The sequence below is a fragment of the Nycticebus coucang genome, chromosome 4 (assembly GCF_027406575.1).
Source record: "Nycticebus coucang isolate mNycCou1 chromosome 4, mNycCou1.pri, whole genome shotgun sequence".
In the NCBI taxonomy this organism is placed as follows: Eukaryota; Metazoa; Chordata; class Mammalia; order Primates; family Lorisidae; genus Nycticebus; species Nycticebus coucang.
In genome coordinates this window covers 91,827,223-91,852,311 of record NC_069783.1, presented here as the reverse complement: position 1 = coordinate 91,852,311, position 25,089 = coordinate 91,827,223, and the positions used below count along the sequence as shown (strand labels likewise).

The window sequence follows — 25,089 nt, the reverse complement described above, 5'->3', positions numbered from 1 at the left end:
CAGGGTCACCAAGCAGGGAAGCAATGGAGCTGGGATTCATGTCCTGCCTTTGACCACTGGAGCATGCTGTCTCAGCCTCTCCAGCCTCTTCCTCAGTTCTCAGCAACCTGGGTCACACCTGCCACTGCACACTGAAGATACCCTGCTCTTCCCTTAAGCTTAGTCCTGGATCATAGACAGAAGGGCAGAGGCTGCTCCTTCCTCTCTCTGATCAACACACAAATAGTCAATAAATTTTACCAGTTGATTCACGGTAAAGAAGGGTCCAGGGTTGAGAATCTACTCATTAGGAGCAGAGGACCTGGGGTTAGCTCAGGGCAGAGCAATTTGTGGGGTACCAGGAGCAGGAGGCAGCATCCTCAGTGCCTGAACTGCATGGCTCAGCCTCTCCCACAAGCTGCACTAGCACTCTGGGAGGCTGAGAGGAGGGGATCACTTGAACTCAGGAGTCTGAGGCCCCAGGAGCAGGAGCAGACACTGGAGAACTGAACTTAAGGGACAAGACTTCTGTAGGCAGTCAGGATGCTGTAATACCAAGGCTTGCATTTTTCCAGGAGAGCCTTAGGGCGAGACTATGTGTCCTTGTGTTCTTGGGAATCCTAATGTTTTGACTCAAGTCTAGTGGGCGCTGAAGATACCACAGAGCAGAACTCTCTTCCTTCTAGAAACTCACAGTGAACTCACAGTCCAAAGCGAGGCAGACACAGGCATCAAGGAGGAAGTGAATATTTGGAATACTAGATGGTGATAAGTGTTGTGGAGAAAAAAATTAAGCCTGTAAAAGAGGAGAGGATGCTATTTTGCCAGGGTGAGCAGAGAAAGGTACACAGACGTGAAGGAGTCAGGTTTCTTGGCAAAGAATATTTCAGGCAGAAGGAATAGCAAGTGCAAAGGCTCTGGAGCATGCACAGGCCGCTTAGGTTGGAAGAATTACATGAGGCCAGCGTGGCTACAGCAGAGGCTGACAATAGAACAGTAGGAGTTGAGGTCAAGGCGGTGGTGAGGATTGGTTTTGTTTGTTTATTTGATTGGAGACAAAATTTTACTCTGTTGCCCCAGGCTAGGGTGGCAGGGCCTTAGCCTAGCTCACAGCAACCTGAAACTCCTGGGCTCTGGATCTTCTGCCTCAGTCTACTGAGTCGCTGAGACTACAGGTGCCTACCATGCCACACCTGGCTAATTTTTCTATTTTTAGTAGAGACAGGGTCTTGCACTTACTCAGGCTGGTCTCAAACTCCTGAGTTCAAGTGATCCTCCCCGTTCAGCCTCCCAGAGTGCTAGGATTAGGGGCATGAGCCACCACGCCTGGTCCATGATGAGGGTTTTGACTTTCATGCCAAAGTAGAAAGCCATTGGCAGGTTTGAACAGAACACAAACAAAATCTGATTTATAAAAATGTTAAGGCCAGGCATGGTGGCTCACGCCTGTAATCCCAGCACCAGGGAGGCTGAGGCAGGTGGATTGCCTGACCTCATAGGTTCAAGACCAGACTGAGCCAGAGTGAGACCTAGTCTCTAAAAGTAGCTGGGCGTTGTAGCGGGCACCTGTAGTCCCAGCTACTTGGGAGACTGAGTCTAGAGAATTACTTAAGCCCAGGAGTTTGAGGTTGCTGTGAGCTATGACGTCACAGCACTCTATCGAGGGTGACAAAGTAAAACTCTGTCTCAAAAATAAATAAATTAATAAATAAAAATAAAAATATTGAAAATCCCTCTGGCTGCTGCATTGAAAATAGACTATTGAGAATGGTGAGGAAGGAGGCAATTGCAATAATCTTGGTGAGAGACAAGGTAGGTTTGGCCTGGGGAGACAGCAGTGTGGGTGGTGAGAACTGGTTGGATTCTAAGTGCATTTCTCAAGTACAGCCAGTGGGATGTGCATGTGAGAGAAGAGACAAGGACTCTAAGGGCCGTGCAACTGGCAGGATGGAGACGCCCTTTACTGAGCTGGGCAATACACAGATGGAGCAGATTTGGGGATGAAGTCAGGAATTTGTTTCTTATTCCAGGCCACCTCTTGTAACGTAGCAAACCTTTTTTCAAACCATGTCTTATTCCAGTTTGGGGGTTGCAAAACATGGGCTTCAGATGGCCAAGACAAGAGGAATAAAGGTTTGCATCTACTAAGAAAGAGCAGCTGCAGTTGTGGCCATTCGTTTATTCATTCATTTAACAAATACTTAACATAAGTCACATGCCAGGCATAGTGCTAGGTTCTGGGAGCATTACAATAAACAAAACTGCCTTCAGCTTACATCCAGTGAGGGAAGGGGAACAGGTAATAAACAAGAAGCAAGTAAATTGCAAAGACTGTTCAAAGGTGATAAATGCTATAGAAAGAAGTATGACTGCAGGAGAAGATGGGGAGCGCAGTGGACCTGGAGCAGAAGGTGGACTGGAAGGAGGAGCAGCTTTGCATTGTCTGGTCAGAAGACTCAGTCAGGGCACCGGCTCCAGGGAACAGCAGGAAGGTCATTGGGACCACCTGGATCTTGGCTTGAGGAGCCACTGCCAGATTTGAGCATAGAAGCGTATGCTGTGTGGACAGGTGCCCCTCTGGAAATCAGCCTCAGCCACCTCCTGTCGGCCTCTGACAAGGCTGGCAATTATTTGCTTCTTGCCCTAGGTGTCTGCCCTAATAGGCTGAGTGTTTACAGAGCTGGCTCCCAACAGTGAGATGGGGGTGGGGAGGGTGCCAGACTGGCCTCAGCCCCACTGGGAGCCATGAGGCCCAAGCAAACCCTTATCCCAGAGAGGAGTTTGTCTGTGGTAGAGATGCTGGCTGGAAACAAAAGAAAGTAAACAATCAGAAGGCACAATAGCAGAGGCAGATTGCAAGGGCAGCCGCTTGCTGTGCCCAGTACTGCAAAGCTGTTTTCATGGAGTGCGAGGAAAACACAAGATCAAGTGAGCAGCAAGAGGCTGTCCTATGCTCCCCTGTCCAGCCCCACCCTGCCCAGGCCTCCAGCAGGGAGGGTCCTAGCCAGGGGAGACCGGTCCACCCCAGAGCCGCTCTGAGGGCACAGGCTACAGAGCACTGCCCCTGTGCTTGCTTAGCTGTGAGCCCTGAGCAGGCAGGGCTATTGTGGAAACTGTCTTGACTTGTGAAGCCTGAGCAAGGTGTCGCAGCTATGGTTTTGGCCTTTCTCTTCTTTCCCCCTTCCTCTTCTCCTCTTCCAGAGGGATCAGACAGTAGGGCCAAGAAGCCCTGCTTTCCTTCCAGAAGCCAAGGCTCTGGGCCTTACTCCCAGCCCCAGGCCAGCTGCTCTTGTGGGCTAAGCCTATGGCTGGCTGAGGTGCCAAGCAGGTGATGGTGGGTGAGTCATGGGAGGAAGCCAGGTGTACCAGCCCGGCTGGGCTCAAACAGGGAGTTGAGCCAGGGGACTCAGGCTCCTAACCCATGTCTATACTGCACCCTCACTATCTAAAGAGACGATGCCTCTGCAAGCTACTCTGGCTCTGCTCCAGCATTCTCTCTCTCCCCTAGAGCAGCTGGACAGCCTTTGCTGGGGCCCAGCTAAGGCTATTCAAATTGGGCACTTGGGCTGGACCTGAGGGAGTGGCTAGCTGTAGACACCTGGACTTAGGCAGGTCACGTTCCCTCCTGAACCTATTTGTTCAGTGGGGTTGGGCAGGTTCTTCAAAAACTAAATGGGGTAGGGCAGCTAGTAGATGAAGTGACTTGTCAATCACATGCAGAGTGTGGGTCTGAGTCTCGTGGGGAATCTCCATCTGCACAGACAAACTGGAAGAGGACATTTTAAAGACAGAAACCTGAACACAGGTGTTGGATGGTGATAAATTCTTAGTAATTTTGTTGGGCAAGAAATGGTATTGGGTTTATATTGGGGGGGGAAATCCTTATTCTTTTTCGTTAGAAGCTTTTTTGCTTTTTTTTTTTTTTTTTTTTTTTTGAGACAGAGTCTCACTTTGTCATCCTTGGTAGAGTGCTGTGATATTATAGCTCACAGTAACTCAAACTCCTGGGCTTAAATGATTCTTTTGCCTTAGCCTCCTGAGTAGCTGGGATTACAGGCACCCGCCACAACGCCTGGCTGTTTTTTGTTGCAATTCTCATTGCTGTTTTAGCTGGCCCATCAGACAGTAGGGCCAAGAAGCCCTGCTTTCCTTCCAGAAGCCAAGGCTCAGGGCCTTACTCCCAGCCCCCAGGCCAGTGGTTGGATTCGAACCCACCACCCTCAGTATATGGGCCAGCACCCTACCCACTGAGCCACAGGCGCCACCTTCACCTGGCTGTTTTTAAAGACGGGGTCTTATTCTGGCTCAGGCTGGTCTTGAACCTGTACGTTCAGGCAATCCACCCAGCTCAACCTCCCAAGTGCTGGGATTACAGGTGTGAGCATTAGAAGCTCTTTAGGGGTAAAATGATCTGATGTTTGTATTTGCTTTAAAATTCTCTGGAAGGAAAAATAACAGGGGTGGAGAGGAGGTGAATGACAAAACAGGCCATGCCGAATGATGATGACGCTGTCGTCACTCACAACGATGATAGACAGGTGGGAACTTAGCACATGGCCTGTCCTCTTCATGTATGTCAAATGTCTCCACAGTGAAGAGTTAATGAAAAGAGGCACACAGGGGAGAGTGAGCCCACAGAGGAGGAACGGCAGCTCAGGTGGTCAGGGTCCTCTGAGTGTGTGACCCTTTTCATAAAGAAGGCATAAAGTCCATTACATAGATGAGAACACTCAGGCTCTGGAGGCCACACAGCTCGTAAGTGACAGGTGGATCCAGGTCTTAGAGGTCAGTCCTCTGATCTGCCACCAACTGAGGTACGCAGGCCAAGAATCCCCAGAGTACCCTGAGCTCTCAACTACTACCCTTCATGAGTGACAGCCATCCTTCTTTTCTCCAGCTGTCCTCTCTCAGCCAGTTCCTGCGCTTCATGAAGCCATCATCCCTCAAGCAGTACCTGGGCTTTGAGTCCCTGCCACCCTTCCAGGAACAACAGCCAAAGGCCAGTGCTGAGCTAGACTATAAGGTGAGCACTCAGCACCTACCTACCTCTGCCAGGGCATCACCACCATAGGTAGCGGGGTAAGGCAGGATCGTCCACATTGTACACAAGCCTGCGGGTTCTCATCACTACCAGGACGGACCTATAGGCTGCCTCCTGTAATTAGCGTCCTTGCACACATCACTCACTCAGGTATGGAGGATGCTGTATGAATAGACATGTGGGTGAGGCGGCCCTGGCCCTACTCGTGTGCCCACTGCAGTCTTCATAGCCTGGCATGACTTTGTGAACTGTGGGTTCTCTGGGGCTCCCTGTTATACTTAAACAGAGAGCAGAGAGGGTGCAAAGCTGCAATGCTGATGTGGGGAAAGAGGAGGGAAGCATGTCAGAGGACATGAGTGACGTCCTTTCTCCTGGGAGACAGAGCTCAGACAGAGCCCAGCCTCCCTGTCCTCTTTCACTGTGGTTGTCACTGAGTCTGAGTCCTTGGCCTGTCCCCAGTGCTTTCTAATTGACTTTCCAGACATTGCCCTTCTTTCTTGAAAGCCAAGATTTGGCAGGAGTTGGGGGCAAGGAGGTGCCCCAGGGTCTGAAGGTTGTGGGGTTTGGAACAGTGAGGCCTGTGGGTCCCTGGGTTGAATGTCAAAGTTAGGGGTGGTTCTGGGTGTGGGGGCTTCAGAGTATGTGTCTCAGACCCAGCTCCCTGGGGAGCAGGCAGGTGCTCTCCTATCCCCTAGGGACTTGGGATGAAGGATGGAGACAGATCATTCTAATTTATAGAATGATCATTAGGAAGGTGATCTTTTTTTTTTTTTGAGACAGAGTCTCACTTTGTTGCCCTGAGTAGAGTCCCATGGCATCATAGCTCACAGCAACCTCAAACTCTTGAGTTCAAGCAATCCTCTTACTTCAGCCTCCCAAGTAGCTAGGACTACAGGCACCCACCATGATGTCCTGCTTTTTTTCTTTTTTCTTCAGTAGATACAGGGTCTCACTTTTGCTCAGGCTGGGCTTGAACTCCTGAGCTTGGCCTCCCAGAGTGCTAGTATTTCAGGCATGAGCTACTACACCTAGCAGAAAGATAGTAATTCTAAAAATTCACTCAAAATTTGGATGTTGACAATCCAGAAATCCAACCTTTGGGCATCACTCTGCAAATCAGATAAATGAACTAATTACTTAATGAACACAAATGAACCATTAAGAAGATATGCTAGGGCGGCGCCTGTGGCTCAGTAGGTAAGGCGCCGGCCCCATATACCGAGGGTGGTGGGTTCAAACCCGGCCCCAGCCAAACTGCAACCAAAAAATAGCTGGGCGTTGTGGTGGGCGCCTGTAGTCCCAGCTACTCGGGAGGCTGAGGCAAGAGAATCGCTTAAGCCCAGGAGTTGGAGGTTGCTGTGAGCTGTGTGAGGCCACGGCACTCTACCGAGGGCCATAAAGTGAGACTCTGTCTCTACAACAACAACAAAAAAGAAGGTATGCTAGTCTCCAGGTGCGTGCTCCTCTTCTGGAACATGTACAGAAGGTTATCTTTCAGTTGTGCCTAATATTAATGCAAATATGAGGCTGCCAACTCCTGGGAGAGTGAAAGCTATTTGCAGCCACTTCTCCTTTGCCAAGTATTTCCTAGGAACTAGAGCTGGTGGTGTGGTAGAGGCTGGTGATAGGGCCACTATAGCGGAGGTGGGGCAGCCCCTAGGGGTGGTCTCAGCAGAACTCAAGAGGGAGGCTGGTAGGGGAAGTAGAGAAGTAGTGAGAAAGAAAAGAAAAGGTTGAGGTTTGTGTCTGGTCTGGCCATAAAGAGGAAGGTCCCCAGGCACCCTGGAGACCATTCCTCAACCTCGCCTAGCAGAGGTCTGTTTCACAGGCTTCTGGCCACAGAAAATGTCCATCATGTCCATCCTGGAAAGAGGAGGAATGAGTGGTCTGAGGGTATCCTTTACTTTAAGGACTGTCCCCATACATGTGAAGGAGGTTTGAAAATTATCCCCCTTGTTGGCTGCCATGTTGGAAGTGACCATTTGGCCTGAAAATATGGAAGGGCCGGCATGTCTCAGCAGAGTGCCTCAAATGTGTAGGGTGTGCTAGGCCAGAGCCATGGAGGCAGCTCTCAGAATACCTTTCCTGCAGCCTGAGGCTACCTTGGAGCTTGCTGGACTCCCCCTCACATGTCCTTCCATCCAGTAAGGAAGCTGAGGGCAGAGGGGGCTGTATGGGTAGAGAAAAGGGTGAAATGGTCTCCTTCTGTGCCCTGGGCTGGGTACTGTTCCAATTGGGAGTGGCAGGTGGGGCAGGTGCCTGGGCCCAGCGCCCACCTCAGCCAACTGACTCCTCATTATTAGGCTTGAACATGTTTCATCTTCAAAGAGGATGGATGGGCTACTCATCAGCCAGAAAGAACAGCAGCGTCATCCACCCTGTTTTACAGGGAGTGGTGGTCTGGGGCCTGGCTGAGCCTTTCATCCCCAGAGCTCAAAGTCTTTGCTTTTTTCCCCCTCTAGTGCAGTGGGGAAACTGAGGTAAGAGTAAGGTTGGACTGAGGTGACCCAGCATGGAGGAAATGGCTACTTTCCCAGCCCTCAGGGCTACCATGAAGAGCCTTTTGATGCCTGCCCATCCCCCAGACCCAGCTCACTCCTGTCTGGGAGATTTCCTGCCCTACACTGCAGGGTCACAGCCCTGCAAATAAACACTGCCAAGCTCCTCTCTCCTCATCCCCCACCTCCTGTCTCTGCCTAGGCCTTGGACCTGGCTCCTCCCTCCCTCTAAGAGGCTGAGATAGCTGCTCCCTAATGTCCAGGGCAGAATTTTCTCTGCTTCCTAATGTCCAGGGCAGAATTTTCTCTCCTCACAGCCAAAGTTCCTGTGGCGTCACAATCTTTCCTTTATTTGCCTGGCTGTCCACCTAAACCATGGGCATGATATGTTCCTGTCAACTTTGCATGCATTAGGGTGATGAACAAATGAATGAAACAAATAAATGCATCCAATTTTAATTCCCTTCTTTCTCTCTCAACCCCACCCTGTTCTGGCCATCCACCGTCTGGTCCTCATTCTGATCCCCATTCCCCTACAAGCCATCTGACCAACCTCTGTGTGGCAGCCACCTTATCTGACCACCTTATCTGCTTGTATCATTAATGCCACTAGTTTATAGCCTGGGCTTCTCTTGGGAGACCCTGGACTTCAGAAGTGTTGCCTGCATGTGAGAGAGCCAATCCCAGCACATTGTTTATAATTATAAGCTAGTGAGGTTCCTCCTGAGAAAGTAAGCCCCAAATACTTTAACAGAAGAAGCAACAACAGCACTGCATGATGGGAGGGGGGAGCTGGAGAGGAAGCTCTTTGTCTCAGCTTGGTCAAAGTCCTAGTTTAGCAAATCATAGCAGAGTTCACATGGAATATAAGAGCTTCTTGTGATATCCTGATTAAAACTAATTAGAGTACTAAAGTGCCTTTAGGGGCGGGACACTATAATAAGAGGGACTTTACCTAACAAATGGGATCAGTATAACCTGGTTCTTTGTACCCTCAATGAATCCCAAACAATAAAAAAATAGTGCCCGTAGCACAGTGGTTACAGCGTCAGCAACATGTACGGAGGATGGTGGTTCGAAACTGGCCCAGGCCAGCTAAATAACAATGACAACTGCAACAACAACAAAAAAAATAGACGCCTGTAGTCCCAGCTACTTGGGAGGCTGAGACAAGAGAATCGCTTAAGCTCAAGAGTTGGAGGTTGCTGTGAGCTGTGATGCCATAGTACTCTACTGAGGGTGACATAGTGAGGCTGTCTCAAAAAAAAAAAAAAAAATTAAAAAATAAATAAAGTGCCTTTAGATAAAAAAAATGGTAGCTGAGTGCATTGATGGTTATAGACCACCTTGTGCATGCCTAGTTTGAACTGGGCTCTCCCAGAGAAGGAAAAACATCTGGACTCAAGGGATACTTGGGAGTCTGGTACAGCCCAGTGAGAGGCAGGTGCCCTGTTTGGCAGGCAAGGTAGGAGAGGATATTTTCATACAGGAGAGTTTAATGCTTAGAGTTGGCCTCCAGGTGCCTCCCTTTAGCCCAAGGATACCCATTTTGCAAGAGCCCATTGCCTTGATTACCTTCCCAGGCTTCTTTTTGGGAGACTGTCCTTCTGGCCTCATGTAGACAAATATTGCCTAACTTAATTCAGTTTGCCCAATCTCAAAGATACCACTTTGACCCTCCAACCCAGAACCACGGGCTTCATGGAGCATTTTGTTTTGTTTTAGCTGACTTGCAGAAACAATCTCTGGCCAGATGTTGTCTGGTTATGTCCATTCTCAATGTCATGCCCATCCACTTCTGTTGAGATTATTGATATCTGGGTCTTAGCAAACCTGCCATCGCATATAATGCTTACACTACATTTTCCTGTTATTTCTTGCTTTTCCCATGCCTTTTGTTGTACCCATGCTGTATTGATGGGATTTTTAAAATTCTGTTTTTCTCTTTAGGGATTTGTAAGGTACACAAAATCAGTGTCTTTACTGCAAGATGGAAGTTTTTTAGTAGTTTGTCGAATGTAGGTACTTAGAGTAAGTTAACTGTCTCCCATTGTGTGTGAAAAAAAACTAAGGGTGGGCAGCACCCGTAGCTCAGTGTAGGGCACCAGCCACATACACCAAAGCTGGTGTTTCGAACCCGGCTCCAGCCTGCTAAACAACAATTGACAACTACAACCAAAAAAATAGCTGGGGCTCGGTGCCCGTAGCCCAGTGGTTATAGCGCCAGTCATATACACTAAGGTAGCCCAGTGGTTATAGCGCCAGTCATATACACTAAGGCTGATGGGTTCAAACCTGGCTAGGCCAGCTAAAACAATGACAACTGCAGCAACAACAAAAAAAGAGCTGGGAGGGCGGCGCCTGTGGCTCAGTCGGTAAGGCGCGGGCCCCATATACCGAGGGTGGCAGGTTCAAACCCGGCCCGGCTGAACTGCAACCAAAAAATAGCCGGGTGTTGTGGCGGGCGCCTGTAGTCCCAGCTACTCAGGAGGCTGAGGCAAGAGAATCGCCTAAGCCCAGGAGTTGGAGGTTGCTGTGAGCTGTGTGATGCCACAGCACTCTACCGAGGGCCATAAAGTGAGACTCTGTCTCTACCAAAAAAAAAAAAAAAAGAGCTGGGCATTACAGCAGGCGCCTGTAGTCCCAGCTACTTGGGAGGCTGAGGCAAGAGAATCACTTAAGCCCAAGAGTTAGAGGTTGCTGTGAGTTGCGATGTCACAACACTCTACAGAGGGCGACATAGTGAGACTCTGTCTCAAAACAAAAAAAAAAAAAAATACCCCAGCGTTTTGGCAGGTGCCTGTAGTGCCAGCTACCTGGGATGATGAGGCAAGAGAATTGCTTTAGCCCAAGAGTTGCAGGTTGCTGTGAGTGGTGATGCCACGGCATTCTACTCTGGGCGACAGCCTGAGACTCTGTCTCAGAAAAAAAACACAAAAAAAACTGAGGTCTACAAAGGGGGGAAATTTCCAGAGTTGAGGCAGAAGTGAGGCACCAGAAATCTGGTTCCTATCTCCCCATGTGCCTCCTGGCCATGTCCTCCTCCCAGCCTGGTGATGTTCTTGAGGACAACCTGCGACTCTCTGTGAGTTCTACTTCCATGATAGTCCCTGGAGGGGGTACCACCCAGACCAAACTGGGGCTAATTGCAAGTAGCTCTAGCGAGCTTCCTTGAGGGCCTCACCACTTACAGTCTCCCGCTCTGTGCTCTTGAGGCCTGCAGAGGGCTTGTTTATTTGAGAGGTGTATTTGCAACCAGTTGATTTTATGGGGAAGGGGGTGTGCTCCTGGGTGATGCTCTGAAATGAACTTAGCCCAGCTGCGCTGACTCTGCTGTGCTCACTCTGAGTGTCTCTGCCCATCTTCTGCGGAAGGCATGGCCTGCCATGTGTTTGTGTGCGAGTGTGTGTATGCATCTCCTGTATATCCTTGTGGTGTGCTGAGTGTGTTGATAGAGTTGGCAAACAAGTTTTACTGCTTTTGCTGTGGCAGCTGTGATTGCACTTGTTTGTCCCTGTGCCTAGTGACCCTGCCAAGAGCCGCCTTAATGGGAGGTTGTTGTAGGGAGAACCTTGATTCCCACTGCGGAGACAGGACAGGGAGGGTGCCACTTCCCTCTGGCAGCTCTGTGCTTGCCTCTGCCCTCTATTGCTGGCACGCTCAGCCCCATTAAGGGACATGTGTTCCCTCAGGCACAGGCCACTGCCTTGTGTCACCCTGAAAGGCAAAGCCTCTGCCCCCCAGCACCATCCTCTCTGCCTTTCCACTGGAAAGTGCCCGTTCTTCCTGCCCTTCACCCTGCACCTTAGGGAGAACCCTGACCCATGGTCAGGCCAAGATCAGGAGGGTTAAAAAGAAACTTACTGGTTTTGAGGAACAGAAAACGGATATTCAGGACTCTGGAGTTCGTTCCCTGGATAGTCTGTGGTTGATTCTGGCTTACTTCCTCCAAAATGAGGAACATCAGACATCTTTTAAAATAAACTTTAAAGAGGTAGCTGGGAAGCTGATCTGTAGGGAGAGTGGAGTTCTCTGCAAATCTGGGTACAGGCTGAGCATTCCAAGGCCAGGCAGGGCCTTAACCAGCTTTGCTTGGGTCCCAAGAATTCAGCTTCTTTGCAAGTATCTGAGCAGGCTTGAAATGACAAGAGTTAAGCTGGGGAAGGCAGGCTTGGATTCTTTTTTTTGAGACAAAAGTCTCACTGTGTCACCCTAGCACACAGCTCACAGCAACCTCAAACTCTTGGGCTTAAGTGATTCTCTTGCCTCAGCCTCCCAAGTAGCTGGGACTACAGGTGCCCGCCACAACAGCCCAGCTATTTTTCTGTTGCAGTTGTCATTGTTGCTTAACTAGCCTGGGCTAGGCTTGAACCCTCTAGCCTCAGCGTATGTGGCTGGCACCGTAACCACTGTGCTACAGGCGCTGAACCCAGGCTTGGATTCTTAAGGCAGCTTTTGTTCAAACCCAGCTAGCTTAGGCCTTAACAGCCTAACCCTACCCCATCCAGGCCCAGTTGTCCTGACCTGACATTTTACCTGGGTATCTTTATCCATTAAGTAGTCCTAGACAACTCTGGATTATCTTCTTCCCATTCTAACTTAGGAAAAATAGATGCTAGTATCTCCCATTATGTGCAAACCCTGCCACCTAGAGCATCCAGCAGCTGGCCCTACTTAATCCACGTGACTTTACTGCTGCACACAAACCATGATATTTGGATCCAGGCATGGCTGTCTCTCCCAGAAACTCTCAATTTTCATGCCTGTGTCTTTGGTTCTGTTGTTCTTCCTTCTTGCAGTGCCCACCCTGCCTTCCTTGTCCTTAGAGCCCTATGGGCATTACTCAACCTATAGCTGGTCCATACATTGTTTCACGCACCTAAATAAAGTCTCCTGTGGGGGCCAGTCCAGAGTCTGATCCCAGCCACACTCCTCAGAGCCACCACTGAAATGCCTAGCCCTGGCTCAGCACCTGTAGATAGCAACTAGGGTGCCAGCCACGTACACTGGAGCTGGCACGTTCGAATGTGGCCAGGGCCTGCCCAACAACAATGACAACTACAACCAAAAACTAGCCAGGCGTTGTAGTGGACGCCTGTAGTCTCAGCTACTTGGGAGACAGAGGCAAAAAAAAATCGCTTAAGTCCAAGAGTTTGAGGTTGTTGTGAGTTGTGACACCACAGCACTCCACCAAGGGCCACAAAGTGAGACTCTGACTCAAAAGATAAAATAAAATAATAATGAAAAGAAATGCTAGCCCTAAGCAGGTTCCACCTAGATGAGGGAACCTTCCCTGCCTTCCCTGCACCCAGCCCCACCCAGCTCCCTTCCAGGGGCCCTGAGCAGCCCCAAGAGTAGGTAGAGGAACAAAATTCTCTAGCTGCTGAGTCTAAGCAGCTCGGGCCTCAGCTCCCAACCCAGGATTGGGAATGAATGGGGAAGGTCCCACATGCTGTCCTCAGTCTGTAGGAACAACTACCAGGTAGATCACAGCCTTCTCACCTGTTCTATACTCACTACTTTTTCTGTCTCTTCTTCCCTGTCTTTGCAAGGCCTCTTTAGTAATGGAAACACAAATATAGATCCTGAAAAGCCTAAAGTTTAGCTGGATCGAGGGGCTAAATATTGTCGTGACACTTCAGTGGTCCTCTCTCCACCTCTGACTTCTACTGCTTGGTGCATTCCCAGGCAGGATCTCCCCTCCTGGTTGTGAGAATCTCCAGGCTTACATTTTCCCTCAGCAACCCTAGCCAAGTGAGGGGTACAAGAGAGGAAGAAATTCTGTCCTCGATAACTAACCAAAGTCCCAGAGTCGTGCCTCATTGGCTTGGCTTGGTTCAAATGCTTATCTCTTAAGCCAGTTACACAGCCACGCTGGCATACAGTGACTAGCCAGCCCAGGACATGTGTCTGTCCCTCAAATCAGGGCTGACATCACCACTATGAGCACCTTGGCCTGAGTGTAGGGAAATAAAGCTGGGACACTCTTACAAAGGAAGGGAAGGGTCTTGGGTGCCCATAATCCCTGGATATCCACAGCATCCCCCTGCTGCTCAGTCACAAGCAATGACCTGCTCTGATATCCCCAGGAAATGTGAGAAGGGCAGTGCTTCCCCAGCTCTGGCCATGGAACACCCCAGAAGACAATTGAGTGAAGGAGAAAGATAAAGAAGGGAAGAGGGAGGAACTATGGCTTTAGAGGAAATAGCTTTTGGGGAAGTCTTGCTCTATGAGGACAACCATGCAGGTGCACTGGCTAGTGTCAGTGGCTCCCTCCTTCACCCCCATGCATGAGCACTCACACTCATGTGCTGATGTGCACGTGCACATATGTATAGGCATAGACTCTCACACATACACCGAAAACCTCCCTCTCTCAGCAGCCAGCAGAGCTGGGTTTTCCAGTCAAGGTCTCTGGTCCCAGTTGTAGCAGTAGGAAGAGCTCACTAGTCCCTGTGTGTCATCTCCTCAGCTTCCAGCACCAGCAGGAAGCTAGAGAGGAAGGGTGGGCTGGGTGGGAGCACTCTAGCAAGGATCTACTCCAGCATATGGCTCCTTCCACCAGCCACAGAGGCATAGGTCAGGTGCTCTGAGATAACCTCCCTGCAACACATCCACAGGAATACAGAGCCTTCAGCCTTCCTGCTATTGTCCCAGCCCCCCTCTTTTTTCCATTCCAGCCCTACTATGCTGTGGCCTTCTTGTTCCCTCCCTGTCCTCACTACCAAGAACAGGAGCCAGAGGAGCTGAGAGTCCGATTGCAAGTTCAGGATAGAGCTTAAAAGGAAGTCCCACTGAAAGGGGGTTGCAGGTCTCTACACTCACTCTCTGGGAAGCTAGAAGTACAGGTGAGGGTGCCCATACTGAGGGAGGGTATGAATGCATGCTGGGCTTCCAAGTCCTCTGCAGCCTGGGAAGAAACATCCTACCTCTCTGCCCAGCAGGGCGTGAGAGGAATGGCCACTTAGTGGCCGTTCCCAGCAGCTGAGCCGGAAGTCTTGTTCCTGTCCAGATGCTACTAGCCTGTCTCCCATCATCCAAAATTGGCCTCATCCCTGCTGCATGTTTAGGGCTCTACTCCCTCCAGCAAGTGCTTTCATTTACAGAATTGGGTGTTCTGCCTGTCAACCCCCCGTGGTGAGTCTGGCAGGCCTTGCTTTCTGGCTGCTCTGCCCTGTGTCTTCAGGGACCCTGAATTAGGAAGAAGTATTGTGTCAGCCGCCTCAATTCCTAGCAGTTGGTTGTGTGTCTTCATCATTTCCTTCTTGCTAGGACTTAATGACCAGTGTCCTGTCCTGGTCAGAGTCACTTCCAAGTCAGCTTTCCTTTGGGAACAGAACTTTGGATTCAGCCCCCTGCTTGCTTTTTTAGTACTTGCCAAAACCAAGGTCAGGGGAGTAACTTTGGAACAGGAGCTGCCTAGATAAGGGGAATAAGTCATGTAGGTTGCTCATGGGGGTGGGGACCAAATGACAGCCTAGCAATGATGGCTGGTGCCACACTCCAGCACAGGTTCAGATGGGGTGACCTAGAAAAATCCATGCTGTCTTATGTGGTGTTCTAGTGGACACAGCAGCCAGACAAGCTCTGGCTCTCTCCCCAGACACAGGCTGTTGGCTTGAAGCCTGAAAGTAGCCCTACTTCAGGATTACTCATGACTAATTATTGTTGTTGTTGTGTGCCCAACCTGTCGTGGAGTACCTAGACCATGCCCTTGGGGCTCAGGCTGCAAAGGGCATATCCCATCCTTCTGGGGAGTGGCCTTGGCCTTGCCCCTGTTCTGCCTCTAGGAGGCCTGTGGATCCTTGTTTCACCATGCAGAAGGGCCATACTCTTGGATGGCCACAGTGTCAGTCCCCTTTAGAGACCCTCCCCCCCACCACACACACACATATACACTCAGGGAACTTGTCCTGCTGAAATGGAAAGCCCATACATGTGCTTCTGGACCAGACCTATGCCTATTGGACATGGGGTCATGAGCATCAGGGACCTCTTCCAGCTTCAGTCTCAATATATGAAAAGTAGGGATCAGGGCTGCGCCTGTGGCTCAGTGAGTAGGGCGCTGGCCCCATATACCAAGGGTGGTGGGTTCAAACCCAGCCCCAGCCAAACTGCAACAAAAAAATAGCCAGGCGTGTGGCAGGTGCCTGTAGTCCCAGCTACTCGGGAGGCTGAGGCAAGAGAATCGCCTAAACCCAGGAGTTGGAGGTTGCTGTGGGCTATGACGCCATGGCACTCTACCGAGGGTGATAAAGTGAGACTCTGTCTCTAAAAAAAAAAAAAAAGTAGGGATCACCAGCCTCTCTCTACATCCCACAGTTGGGATACTGTGAAGTGGAGTTATGTAGGTTCGAATTTATTAAAAAAGGAAAAAGTGGGGTGGCACCTGTGGTTCAGAGAGTAGGGCACCGGCCCCATATACTGGGGGTGGCGGCTTCAAGCCCAGCCCTGGTCAAAACTGCAAAAAGAAAATGAAAAAAATGAAGGAAAAAGGATTGTGCCCAGTTTTAGCCTTGGGTCTGAAATGGCCCTGGGTAGACCAGTACAGCTTCAGTCTTTCCCATACTAGATTGTTTCTAGAGTTGATCTGCAGTGAATGTGTTTGCATCTAAGTCCCTGAGAGGACTCCAGGTGTGGTAATGATGGCATCTAGGACAGAATTCTCCTGGGGTCAGTTGTATGGCTGGGCTAGACCTCCAGACCTTCAAGACTAGGCTGATAGTAGCCCAGGCAGATTGGAGCTGAATGCCCATTTCCCAGGGTGGCCACCACCCAGAGCCTGTGAGCATGGAGAGACAGAAACAAATGAGGCTGCTTGGGGGTTTTGGGGTTCCAGGCAGGAAGCCCAGACACCAGCAGGCATTCAGGGCCAGCTTCCTAAGTGAAAGGCAAGGACACCTGTTGTGGGGCCCCAGTAGCCAGGCTGGTTGAGCCTTGTCCTTTGAATCTGTCTTGGTCTTTCCCAGCAGGTGTTCTTGGGTCAGCCTTGGTTCTTCTCCACCACAACAGGTGCCTCAAAGCCCAGCTGGACCTGGTCCCACAGATTCCTCCTGCCAGTAGCAAAATCTGCCATCCCTACCGTGTCTGGCAGCTTCCAAGGAAAGGGCTTGGTTTGAAAACTTGCCCACGGTAAAACTAGATTCTTGGTCATGACTTGAGGTGGGAGAAACCATGATATTCTGGCCAGAGCAAGTAGCTTCCTGGGAGAGTCTCTCCCTCCCCCTTCCCTGTTGTTCTTCAGCATAAATAACCCAGGCCACAGCTTGCTCCCTTGGCATTAGCTAGAGGGGAATTTTCTAAAAGATGAAGTTCTTGGGAAATGTCCACCCTTTTTCCCTTTTGTCTTATGACAAAAGTGCTGCTAATCGATTCCACTTGACTTGGGATGCTTGGCTGGGGGTTTCTGGGATCAAAACCGGCCAGACCAAAACGTGAAGATGATCTTCCACTCCTCAGTGACAGTCTCGGTAGGCTGTCTGCCATCACTCACCCTTGTCATCCTTCCCCAGAGGGAGGGCATGACCAACTTAAAGGCTCTAGATTCAGGAATGAGGTACCCTGTGCACAACTTCTGGGAAAAGCCAACCCACCAGACTTGGGGAGACCTAGGACTTATTGGCAATGGCATCAGGGGATGGTCTTGTGGGTATTAAGTTCAGGTACATCCCATTCCTTGCCCTTAGACTCTTCTGTTCCCTGTGTTACTGACTGAGGTTTCCTGGGTCCCATTTCCAGTCAGGGTTTCCCAGCCTCAGCTTACCTCAGAGGAGGTGGGGCTTGGCTGCCCTAGGTGCTTGGGGTCCCATCTTTAGAAAAGGTCATGACACCTTAGCAGGCATAGCCCCCACTACCCACGGAGGGCTAACTCTGAAGCTGTGCTGACTTGCCCCACGCTGAGCAGTCCTAAAAGATCTGGAACAGCCTCCCCAGGCTTGTTGGAAGGGCCTTGTGGCACTCTCAGCAGTGAAGGAAGGAGCAGGGCAGGCTGGTGGGCAGGAGTGCAGCCTCTGCTCAGCTTCCCCTACCTATGTCTTGAAAGGGAGGACGGAGGAGCCCTGTCTCTGTGGTACCTGCCAGGACAGGAGCAGGCTTGCTAAGTTCAGATGCTGGTCACACCACAGAGCAGGGAGCAGGAAGCACAGCTCACACCTGGCTGTTTACTTCTCCTCCTGCTGGGAACAGCCCCTCGCTGCTGGGCCACCCCTGCCTGAACTGCATACCGCACCCCTAGCCTGCTGGTGCATTTCTGCCTTCTCCTGGCCACAGAGACCCCAGTTTCTGCTGATGGTTTATGGAAGGTAGGGACTCCCTTACCCTCTACCTGGAAAGTGTGAGAAAAAGACAGAAGTCTGGAAGCTTTCTATGCCAATAATGAACCTTAGACCCCAGAGGTACACTCAGGGAGGGGATCTATGGCAGCTGGAGTTTTTGTGATGATTTCTGGCTACAGAGGGAACCTTATTTCCTTAAATTGGGTCAAAGTCTTCCCTAAAGGGCCTCCCCTAACCTAGGTCTTGCTGCAGGGAGCACCCTCTAATGCAAGGAAAAGATACACCCAACCTCCAGGCAGTAGCAGCTTTTCTTTCCCTGTGAGAAAAATTGTTTGTTAAATGTGGTTATAGGGGCTTTTCTTTAGGACTACTATTTCTTACTGGCTATCCCCAGCCCTCCACCCTGACACTGAACAAACCAACACATTTTAAGTTTTCCTGGGATTTCCCCTGCAGATTCAATTATGGGAATCAGCGTAAGAACCAAGTTGTGAAACCAGTGAATCCCCACTACATGGGGTAAATACCTGCTGACAGATTTTCCTCCTGAGCATTCCTCCGATCCTAAGGTCCGCCCTCACCACCTCAAGGAGGCTGCTGCCACCTCCTCCTCCGCTCCCCCCTCTCCTTTCTCTTCCTCCCTTCCCCCTCTCCCTCCCTCCCCTGCTCTACCTCCTCCTCCTCATATTCACCGGCATAGAAGCTCTGCAGCTGGGTCTCTGTAAAACTGAGACTTCTACCAGTGAACTTGCCCCCTCAGATGCCAGGAATGTTGACAAGTGAAAGGTCGGAAAGTGGCCAGTCCCCATTCTCCCCTCCCAGGTCAGCACACGCTCCCCTGCAGACAGTCCCAGGATGCCTTCCCAGCACCCTCAAGACCTGACCCATGGCCCTTGGATATTTTCTTTGGCGTCCCCTGCCACATCTCACCGTCAGCTTGCTCAGTGTGAAGTATTTTTCCCTCTCAAACAAGGGGAAAAGCTTCTTTTCAAGGTCATGTTCCTCTTCCTTGCCCCATAGCCACTCAAACCCAGCTAGGTTCAGTCGGTTACAATTGGCAGTGTCTTATTAAATTTTTTCTTAAAAACTGGCTTCAAGGGCAGCGCCTGTGACTTAGTTGGTAGGGCACTGGCCCCATATACCAAGGGTGGTGGGTTCAAACCCAGCCCCAGCCAAATTGCAACAAAAAAATAGCCGGGCGTTGTGGTGGGCGCCTGTAGTCCCAGCTACTCGGGAGGCTGAGGCAAGAGAATCGCTTAAGCCCAGGAGGTGGAGGTTGCTGTGAGCAGTGTGACGCCACGGCACTCTGCCAAAGGTGACAAAGTGAGACTCTGTCTCTACCAAAAAAACAAACAAACAAAAAAACAGGCTTTAAAGCACACACATTGGGCCAAGTGTAGTGGCTCACACCTGTAATCCTAGCACTCTGGGAAGCTGAGGCGATTAGATTGCCTGAACTCACAGGTTAGAGACCAGTCTGAGCCAGAGAGAGCAAGACCTCTACTCTAAAAATAGCCTGGCATTGTGGCGGGCGCCTGTAGTCCCAGCTACTTGAGAGGCTAAGGCAAGAGAATTGCTTAAGCCGAAGAGTTCGAGGTTGCTGTGAACTGTGATGCCATGGCACCCTACTGAGGGCGACAAAGTAAGACTCTTATCTCCAAAAAAATAAATAAATAAAGCACACACATTGTAGAAAAATAATCTTGAAAAGAAAGGTGAAGGACGTCCTGAAATTCTTTCTTCTAGAAAGAACTCTGTTTTTACTCTGGTATATTGTGTCCCACTGATATGAAATATGGCCACATTATAGCACCCGCTTTTCTCAGGTGCCCCTAGGCTATTCCCTCCCAGCTGTCTGCTGTTAGCCCTGTCCCTAGGTCTCCCTGCTCCAGCCCACCTGGACACAGTCCCCCATTGTGCCCTGCCTGTTTCTTGTATCAGGATCTGTCTGGTGTTGTAATCTGCCTCCACCCCCACATAGCCATCTTTGCCTCAATTCTACTGTTCCTTTGAGGCCCACTTAGCTGATTCACTTTTTTCCTAAAGCCTCTTAAGTTTTATCCCCTCACACACACACACACAAAAAAAAAAAACCTAGAAAAACCCTTTCTCCTTTTGATCAGAGGGGGAAACTGAGGTTCTTTATTTGTTGACCACCAAATGATTGCTTTCTCCCTCTAACATCTGAGGGTATGCTGTTGTGTCTTAGTCAAGGCACAGTGTCTGGCACACAGGCCTGAGCCTGTTTTATAGGAAGGGGTCAATGAACGGATGTCAGGACTACAAAGGTTGGAGAGAGTCCCAAAAGCTGTGGACCCTCCCTAGGGCAAGGCCAGGCTGGAGGAAAGGGGAGCCCAAGGAGCTACCAAGCACCATGCACAGGGCAAACAGTGGCTCACCAGCAAGCCAGCCTGGCCAAGTGACTCAGGCCTAAGCTTAGCACATGGGCAGCTGCAGGGCCCCAACAGGTGGGAGTTGGGCTGAGGAAAGGCTGGGTCTTCCCACCCCAGGGCAGCCCTTCTGAGGGCACACCCAGCAGGTACCTGGCTCCCCCGTGGTGTCTTCTCTGTGCCTGCTGTGCACAAGGCCACCTGGTCTGATCAGCCCTTTGCTGTTGTGCTAAAGAGCAGTCTGGGTTCTATCCAGGAAAGATGCTGCTGGTGGGAGTCCCAGGTAGACTTTGTCCTCGGAGTTTTGCAATGTGGTATTTGGGTTTAAGAAGTCATTTGAGGGCAGCGCCTGTGGCTCAGTGAGTAGGGCGCTGGCCCCATATGCTGAGGGTGGTGGGTTCAAACCCATCCCCTGCCAAACTGCAATAAAAAAATAGCCGGGCGTTGTGGTGGGCGCCTGTAGTCCCAGCTACTCGGGAGGCTGAGGCAGGAGAATCGCCTAAGCCCAGGAGTTGGAGGTTGCTGTGAGCTGTGTGAGGCCACGGCACTCTACCCGAGGGCCATAAAGTGAGACTCTGTCTCTACAAAAAAAAAAAAAAAAGAAGAAGTCATTTGATAGGGTGGCGCCTGTGGCTCAGTCTGTGAGGCGCCAGCCCCATATACCGAGGGTGGCGGGTTCAAACCCAGCCCCGGCCAAACTGCAACCAAAAAATAGCCAGGCGTTGTGGCGGGCGCCTGTACTCCCAGCTGCTCGGGAGGCTGAGGCAAGTGAATCGCTTAAGCCCAGGAGTTGGAGGTTGCTGTGAGCTGTGTGAGGCCATGGCACTCTACAGAGGGCCATAAAGTGAGACCCTGTCTCTACAAAAAAAAAAAAAAAAAAGTCATTTGATAAGTGCCAAGTTTGGTACCCTCAGAAATGGTTCTGGCTTCTGTCCTATGCAAGGACCTAGGGCTGTGTAAAGAGGTTGCTGCTGTTTCTTGGGCCTATGTAGCACTGTTGAGAGGGTGAGATGACAAGGCAGGGAAGCTGGAGCACTCGGGCCTTGGGCTGGTTCTGAGCTCAAGCCCTATTCTCACCAGTACCATCTTTAGAGCCTGCCTCTCCCACCACCTCTTATCCTCAGGCTGCCACCCTCCTGATCTTAGATGTAAAGAGTCCAAAGCAGACAGCAGGAGCTCTGAGTTGGGGGAAGGGTCACCCACAGATAGCAGTTAGAGTGCCAAGGGTGGGCTGTCTTCCCCTGAGGAGCCCCATCTGTTCTTAGGATGGTCCCATATCTCATTTTCTCGGAATAGCAGGCAAATGTCTTATAAATGAATGGGTGCAGCAGTGTCCAGGGTACCCTGGGTCAAATCATCTCATCCAGATGTAATTGGCCTATGTTTTGTTTACCTCTGAGAGTGTCCAGTAGGCAAGAATGAGGGTGTAGTTGGGTAAGGTGTACAAGCACTCAGCCCAAACCATCTCCCATTGCTCCCCTCTCCTTCTCTGCTTCCTGTCAGGAGGTGTGACTGTTCTGGCAGACTGCATCTGTGTTTATGTCTGCTGAGGGACAAGCAGAATACAGGAACTGTGCACCCCTGGGCATGTCCTCCCAGAGGGGCTCCCTTTACTGTTTGCACAGAGTTGCTGTGGGGGGATAACAGTGCTTTGGTGGCAGTGGCCCTGGGTTTGGACGCCTTAGGGAACAGAGATTGCCCAGAGCATCAGAGTGCACGGCCTCTCTCCCCAGAGGGCTTTCTCTGCCAGAGCCCCAGGACAAGGCTGAAGGACAGTGTGGGTTTCTGGATGGCAAAGATTCCCTCTTTTTCTGAAGGAAGGAAAAACAGTACGTCAGAGGGAAATCTAACAGAACCTGGGGCATGTCTAGCTCTGAGAGAGTGGGGTCTGGAGCCTTCCTCACCTGGACCTCCCTGAAGTTGGAAGTTGAGTGATGGGCTGAATCCTCATCATGGGGGCCACTGGACTGAGAGCAAGGAGTCTGCAGGTGAAGGAGTAGACCTTGCTGCTTAGGGTGGGGTTAAGGAAGTGGCTCTCTACCCTTGCTGTGCTCTCTCTCCAGGCCTGCTACCTGTGCCACAGCCTTCTGACACTGGCTGGGGTGGTGGTCAGCTGCCAGGACATTACTTCAGATCAGTGGGTGAGTCTTCCAAGAGGCTGGGGTGAGGGGGCTTAGTTTTCTCCAACAAGCAGCCAGGCTGGAGCCCAGATCGCTGTCAGGAGCTGCAAAGAGGAGGAGGCTGAGAAGGAGGCCAGTCTAGAGAGCCGTGGCCTCTTCCTCCCCACTGAGTCCCATGAGCTATTCCCCCAGGGACACTGACCCATGCCCCTGCTGTTGGCACTGACCTTCTCTTCCTTTTCTTGTCCAGCTTCTGAGTAGTCTCTCAAATGAGCCCCTCCCTTTCTCTGACTTTGTTCTCTTCAGACCCCCGTGGGCTGCACCCTCCCCCATAGCCTTGCCCTGTCCTTCTACAGGGTGAACTGCAGCTGCTGTGCATGCAGTTGGACCACCACATCAACACCCACATCCGGGAGAGCCCCCAGGCCATGCACTGCACCAGACTCAAAGACTTGGCTGCCCAGACCTACATTCGTTGGCAGGAGCTACTGGTCCTCTACCAGCCCCAGGTGGTGCCCCCGAAGCCCCCAGACCTTGGAGAGGAGGACTGGCCAGTGCCAGCAGCCTTCCACCCCCACTGCAGCTGCTGAGCCCAGCCAGGACATGGTTGGAGAGGGTGATGTGAGGGCAAATGCCTAAGGGACTTTCAAGAAGCCAAAGGCCAGGATGGGGCTGGGGGCTGGGGGACACAGAGAAGCCTACTCCTGAGCAAATGCAAAGAAAAACAGTCCCAGTGAGGGGAGAGCCTGGGCCAGGGGTACCAGTTTGTTACAAGCAGGAAGGGGCACCAGAGGTACCAGCTGTCCACTCTCTGCCCACTCGTCCTGCAGGCCTGAGGGCGGCCTCCTACTCTGTTAGGAGAAATGCTGCCCTGCCCCTCTCCATTCTAGTAAATAATATTCATAGCCAACATTGAATGAAGAGTTGGCTCTATGTGAATTCCAGTAGAAAGACCCCATGAGGATCCCATTTTACAGATAAACAAATTAACCAGAGGCCCTGCAAGGTTAGAAATGGTTGCCCCATCATGCAGGCAGCTTGTGTAGATGTCAGAATTATGGACCAGAGCCAGCCCGACTCCCAAGCCTGCTGACCTCACCATAGTCCAACCCAGCCAGTCCAGTACCAACCTGCTTTGGTACCCTCCCTTTCTCTCGGTCTCTCCAACAAGTAGTACCCACTGGGATGGCTTGGAGGCGCTTTCCTTCTTGAGCCCCCAGCCCTTGATGGAGATGAGCAGGGCCATATCTCCCGCCCCAGTGTTCCTCAGCTGTCAACTTGCTTCTCCTCTGACTCCTCCTCCCCTTATAACCTCTGACTTGGGGCTGACACATTGGCCACAGGCTGTGGCTTGAGTCTCAGATTTCGCAAGTCTCTGAGAAAGCTGAAGAGCAAACCTCACCCTCAATCCCCAAAGAACTAGATCACACTAGTCTCTGGTGAGAAGCAGTGTGCTTGTCATTAAAAGAAGGAAAAGTGATTCGTGGCCTGGGGTTGGGGGGAGTAGCTGCCACCTTCCTTTACACTCCTGTGCCTGTAGGCAGTGCGTAGAGGAACCCTGGCAAACCATTTCTATAGTCAAGTGGCCTGTGGACCTGCTTGCTGTGTCCTTGCCTGGACTGTGAGCCCCAGGAGTCTTGCTCACTGAGCACCTGGCATGAGGGAGACCTGTGATGAGTGTTGAGTGGATTCTGCAAGTCCAGGGAGTTTCAGGGCATTGGGCAGCCCCAGAGCCTAGGCTATCACAGCCTATTTTTCTCCTTGCCACAGGCCCAGTACTTCAGCCCCTGGAAAGACATCTAAAAAGGAGCTGCGTCGGGGCAGCCCAGGACTCTTGGCTTCAGCAGAAAGTGACCAGGGCTCAGGGAACTAGAGGAAGCAAAGAATGAAGACTAGCACAGGTCTAGATGCTGACCAGCCTGGTAAAGCAAGAGCTTGCCTCTGCCATTGCCCCTGCCCCCACTCTGACAGATTTTGCCTTCCCTGCTATGTCCACCCTCAGCTCTCTCCCCTCCCAGCCATCTCCTCTTCCCTAAGGCTTTTGTCTTCATAACTCTGGTTTCCCTGGGCCCTCATAGGCCTCAGTCCTCCCCACCCTCTTTCCTTTCTCTCTCTGTCACTAATGTGAGATTTCTTTGTGCACATTAAAGTCTTATTTCAGCATCAGTGGTTTAGAAGACTTCCTTCAATCCTTGTCCTGAGGGCTGGTGCCCAGCGTCTAGTCTCCTGATGTCTCTGCTTATGTTCTGCTGAGTTCTCACCTCTCGTAGTTAGAATTACATGACTGCAGCCTGTGCTTTGCCCCCTACAACTGAGGGCTGTTTGCAAATCTCTGGGGAGGAGCAGTCATCCCTGTGGTGCTCCCCCTACCCTTGTGCCCGGAGAGCTGTCAGAAATTCAGGGATGGCGAACATTTGTTTGGATCCAGTCTGAGACCACTCCTTCCCCTCCCCGTCCCTGCTGGGGAGAATACACTGAGTGAGATGGTGGATCTGGGCTGTAATTACCCTTAATTCAATTTATTGCTAAGCTCTGAAATCCACTCCCCAGACTCAGAAATGAGGGCGGGTAGAAAAGTACAAAAGACAGTTCTGGATACTGCTCTTGCTTCCTCTCAGAATCGCCCCAGATCAGTTCATGAGACCTGATTACTAATGGGGCACTGAGTATCTTTGGCCTGAATCCCTTGAGAAGTGAGTGGGCCTTTTGTACTCCCAGGAGACCCCTAGATATCAATTTTACCCACTCTTCCAACCCTGAGAATCCAAGTCTAGTCTCTGGCTCCTC

General features: G+C 51.1%; 1 protein-coding gene across 1 annotated transcript; it reads left to right on the top strand.

Annotated features, from left to right (window-relative positions):
* The first annotated feature begins 3,696 nt into the window (after positions 1-3,696).
* On the top strand, positions 3,697-24,557 carry FAM178B (family with sequence similarity 178 member B). Its single transcript, XM_053589054.1, has 5 exons — positions 3,697-3,784; positions 4,877-5,002; positions 22,246-22,323; positions 22,659-22,811; positions 24,073-24,557. The coding sequence occupies exons 2-5, from the start codon at positions 4,907-4,909 to the stop codon at positions 24,103-24,105; spliced, it is 360 nt and encodes a 119-aa protein (XP_053445029.1). The 5' UTR covers positions 3,697-3,784; positions 4,877-4,906; the 3' UTR covers positions 24,106-24,557.
* Positions 24,558-25,089: the final 532 nt, after the last annotated feature.

Excerpts from the sequence above, each read along its gene's own strand:
- FAM178B (XM_053589054.1), top strand. The coding sequence starts at position 4,907 with ATGAAGCCATCATCCCTCAAGCAGTACCTGGGCTTTGAGTCCCTGCCA. Across the intron at positions 5,003-22,245 it reads GTGCTGAGCTAGACTATAAG|GCCTGCTACCTGTGCCACAG; the intron begins GTGAGCACTCAG and ends CTCTCTCTCCAG. Across the intron at positions 22,812-24,072 it reads TGGTCCTCTACCAGCCCCAG|GCCCAGTACTTCAGCCCCTG; the intron begins GTGGTGCCCCCG and ends TCCTTGCCACAG.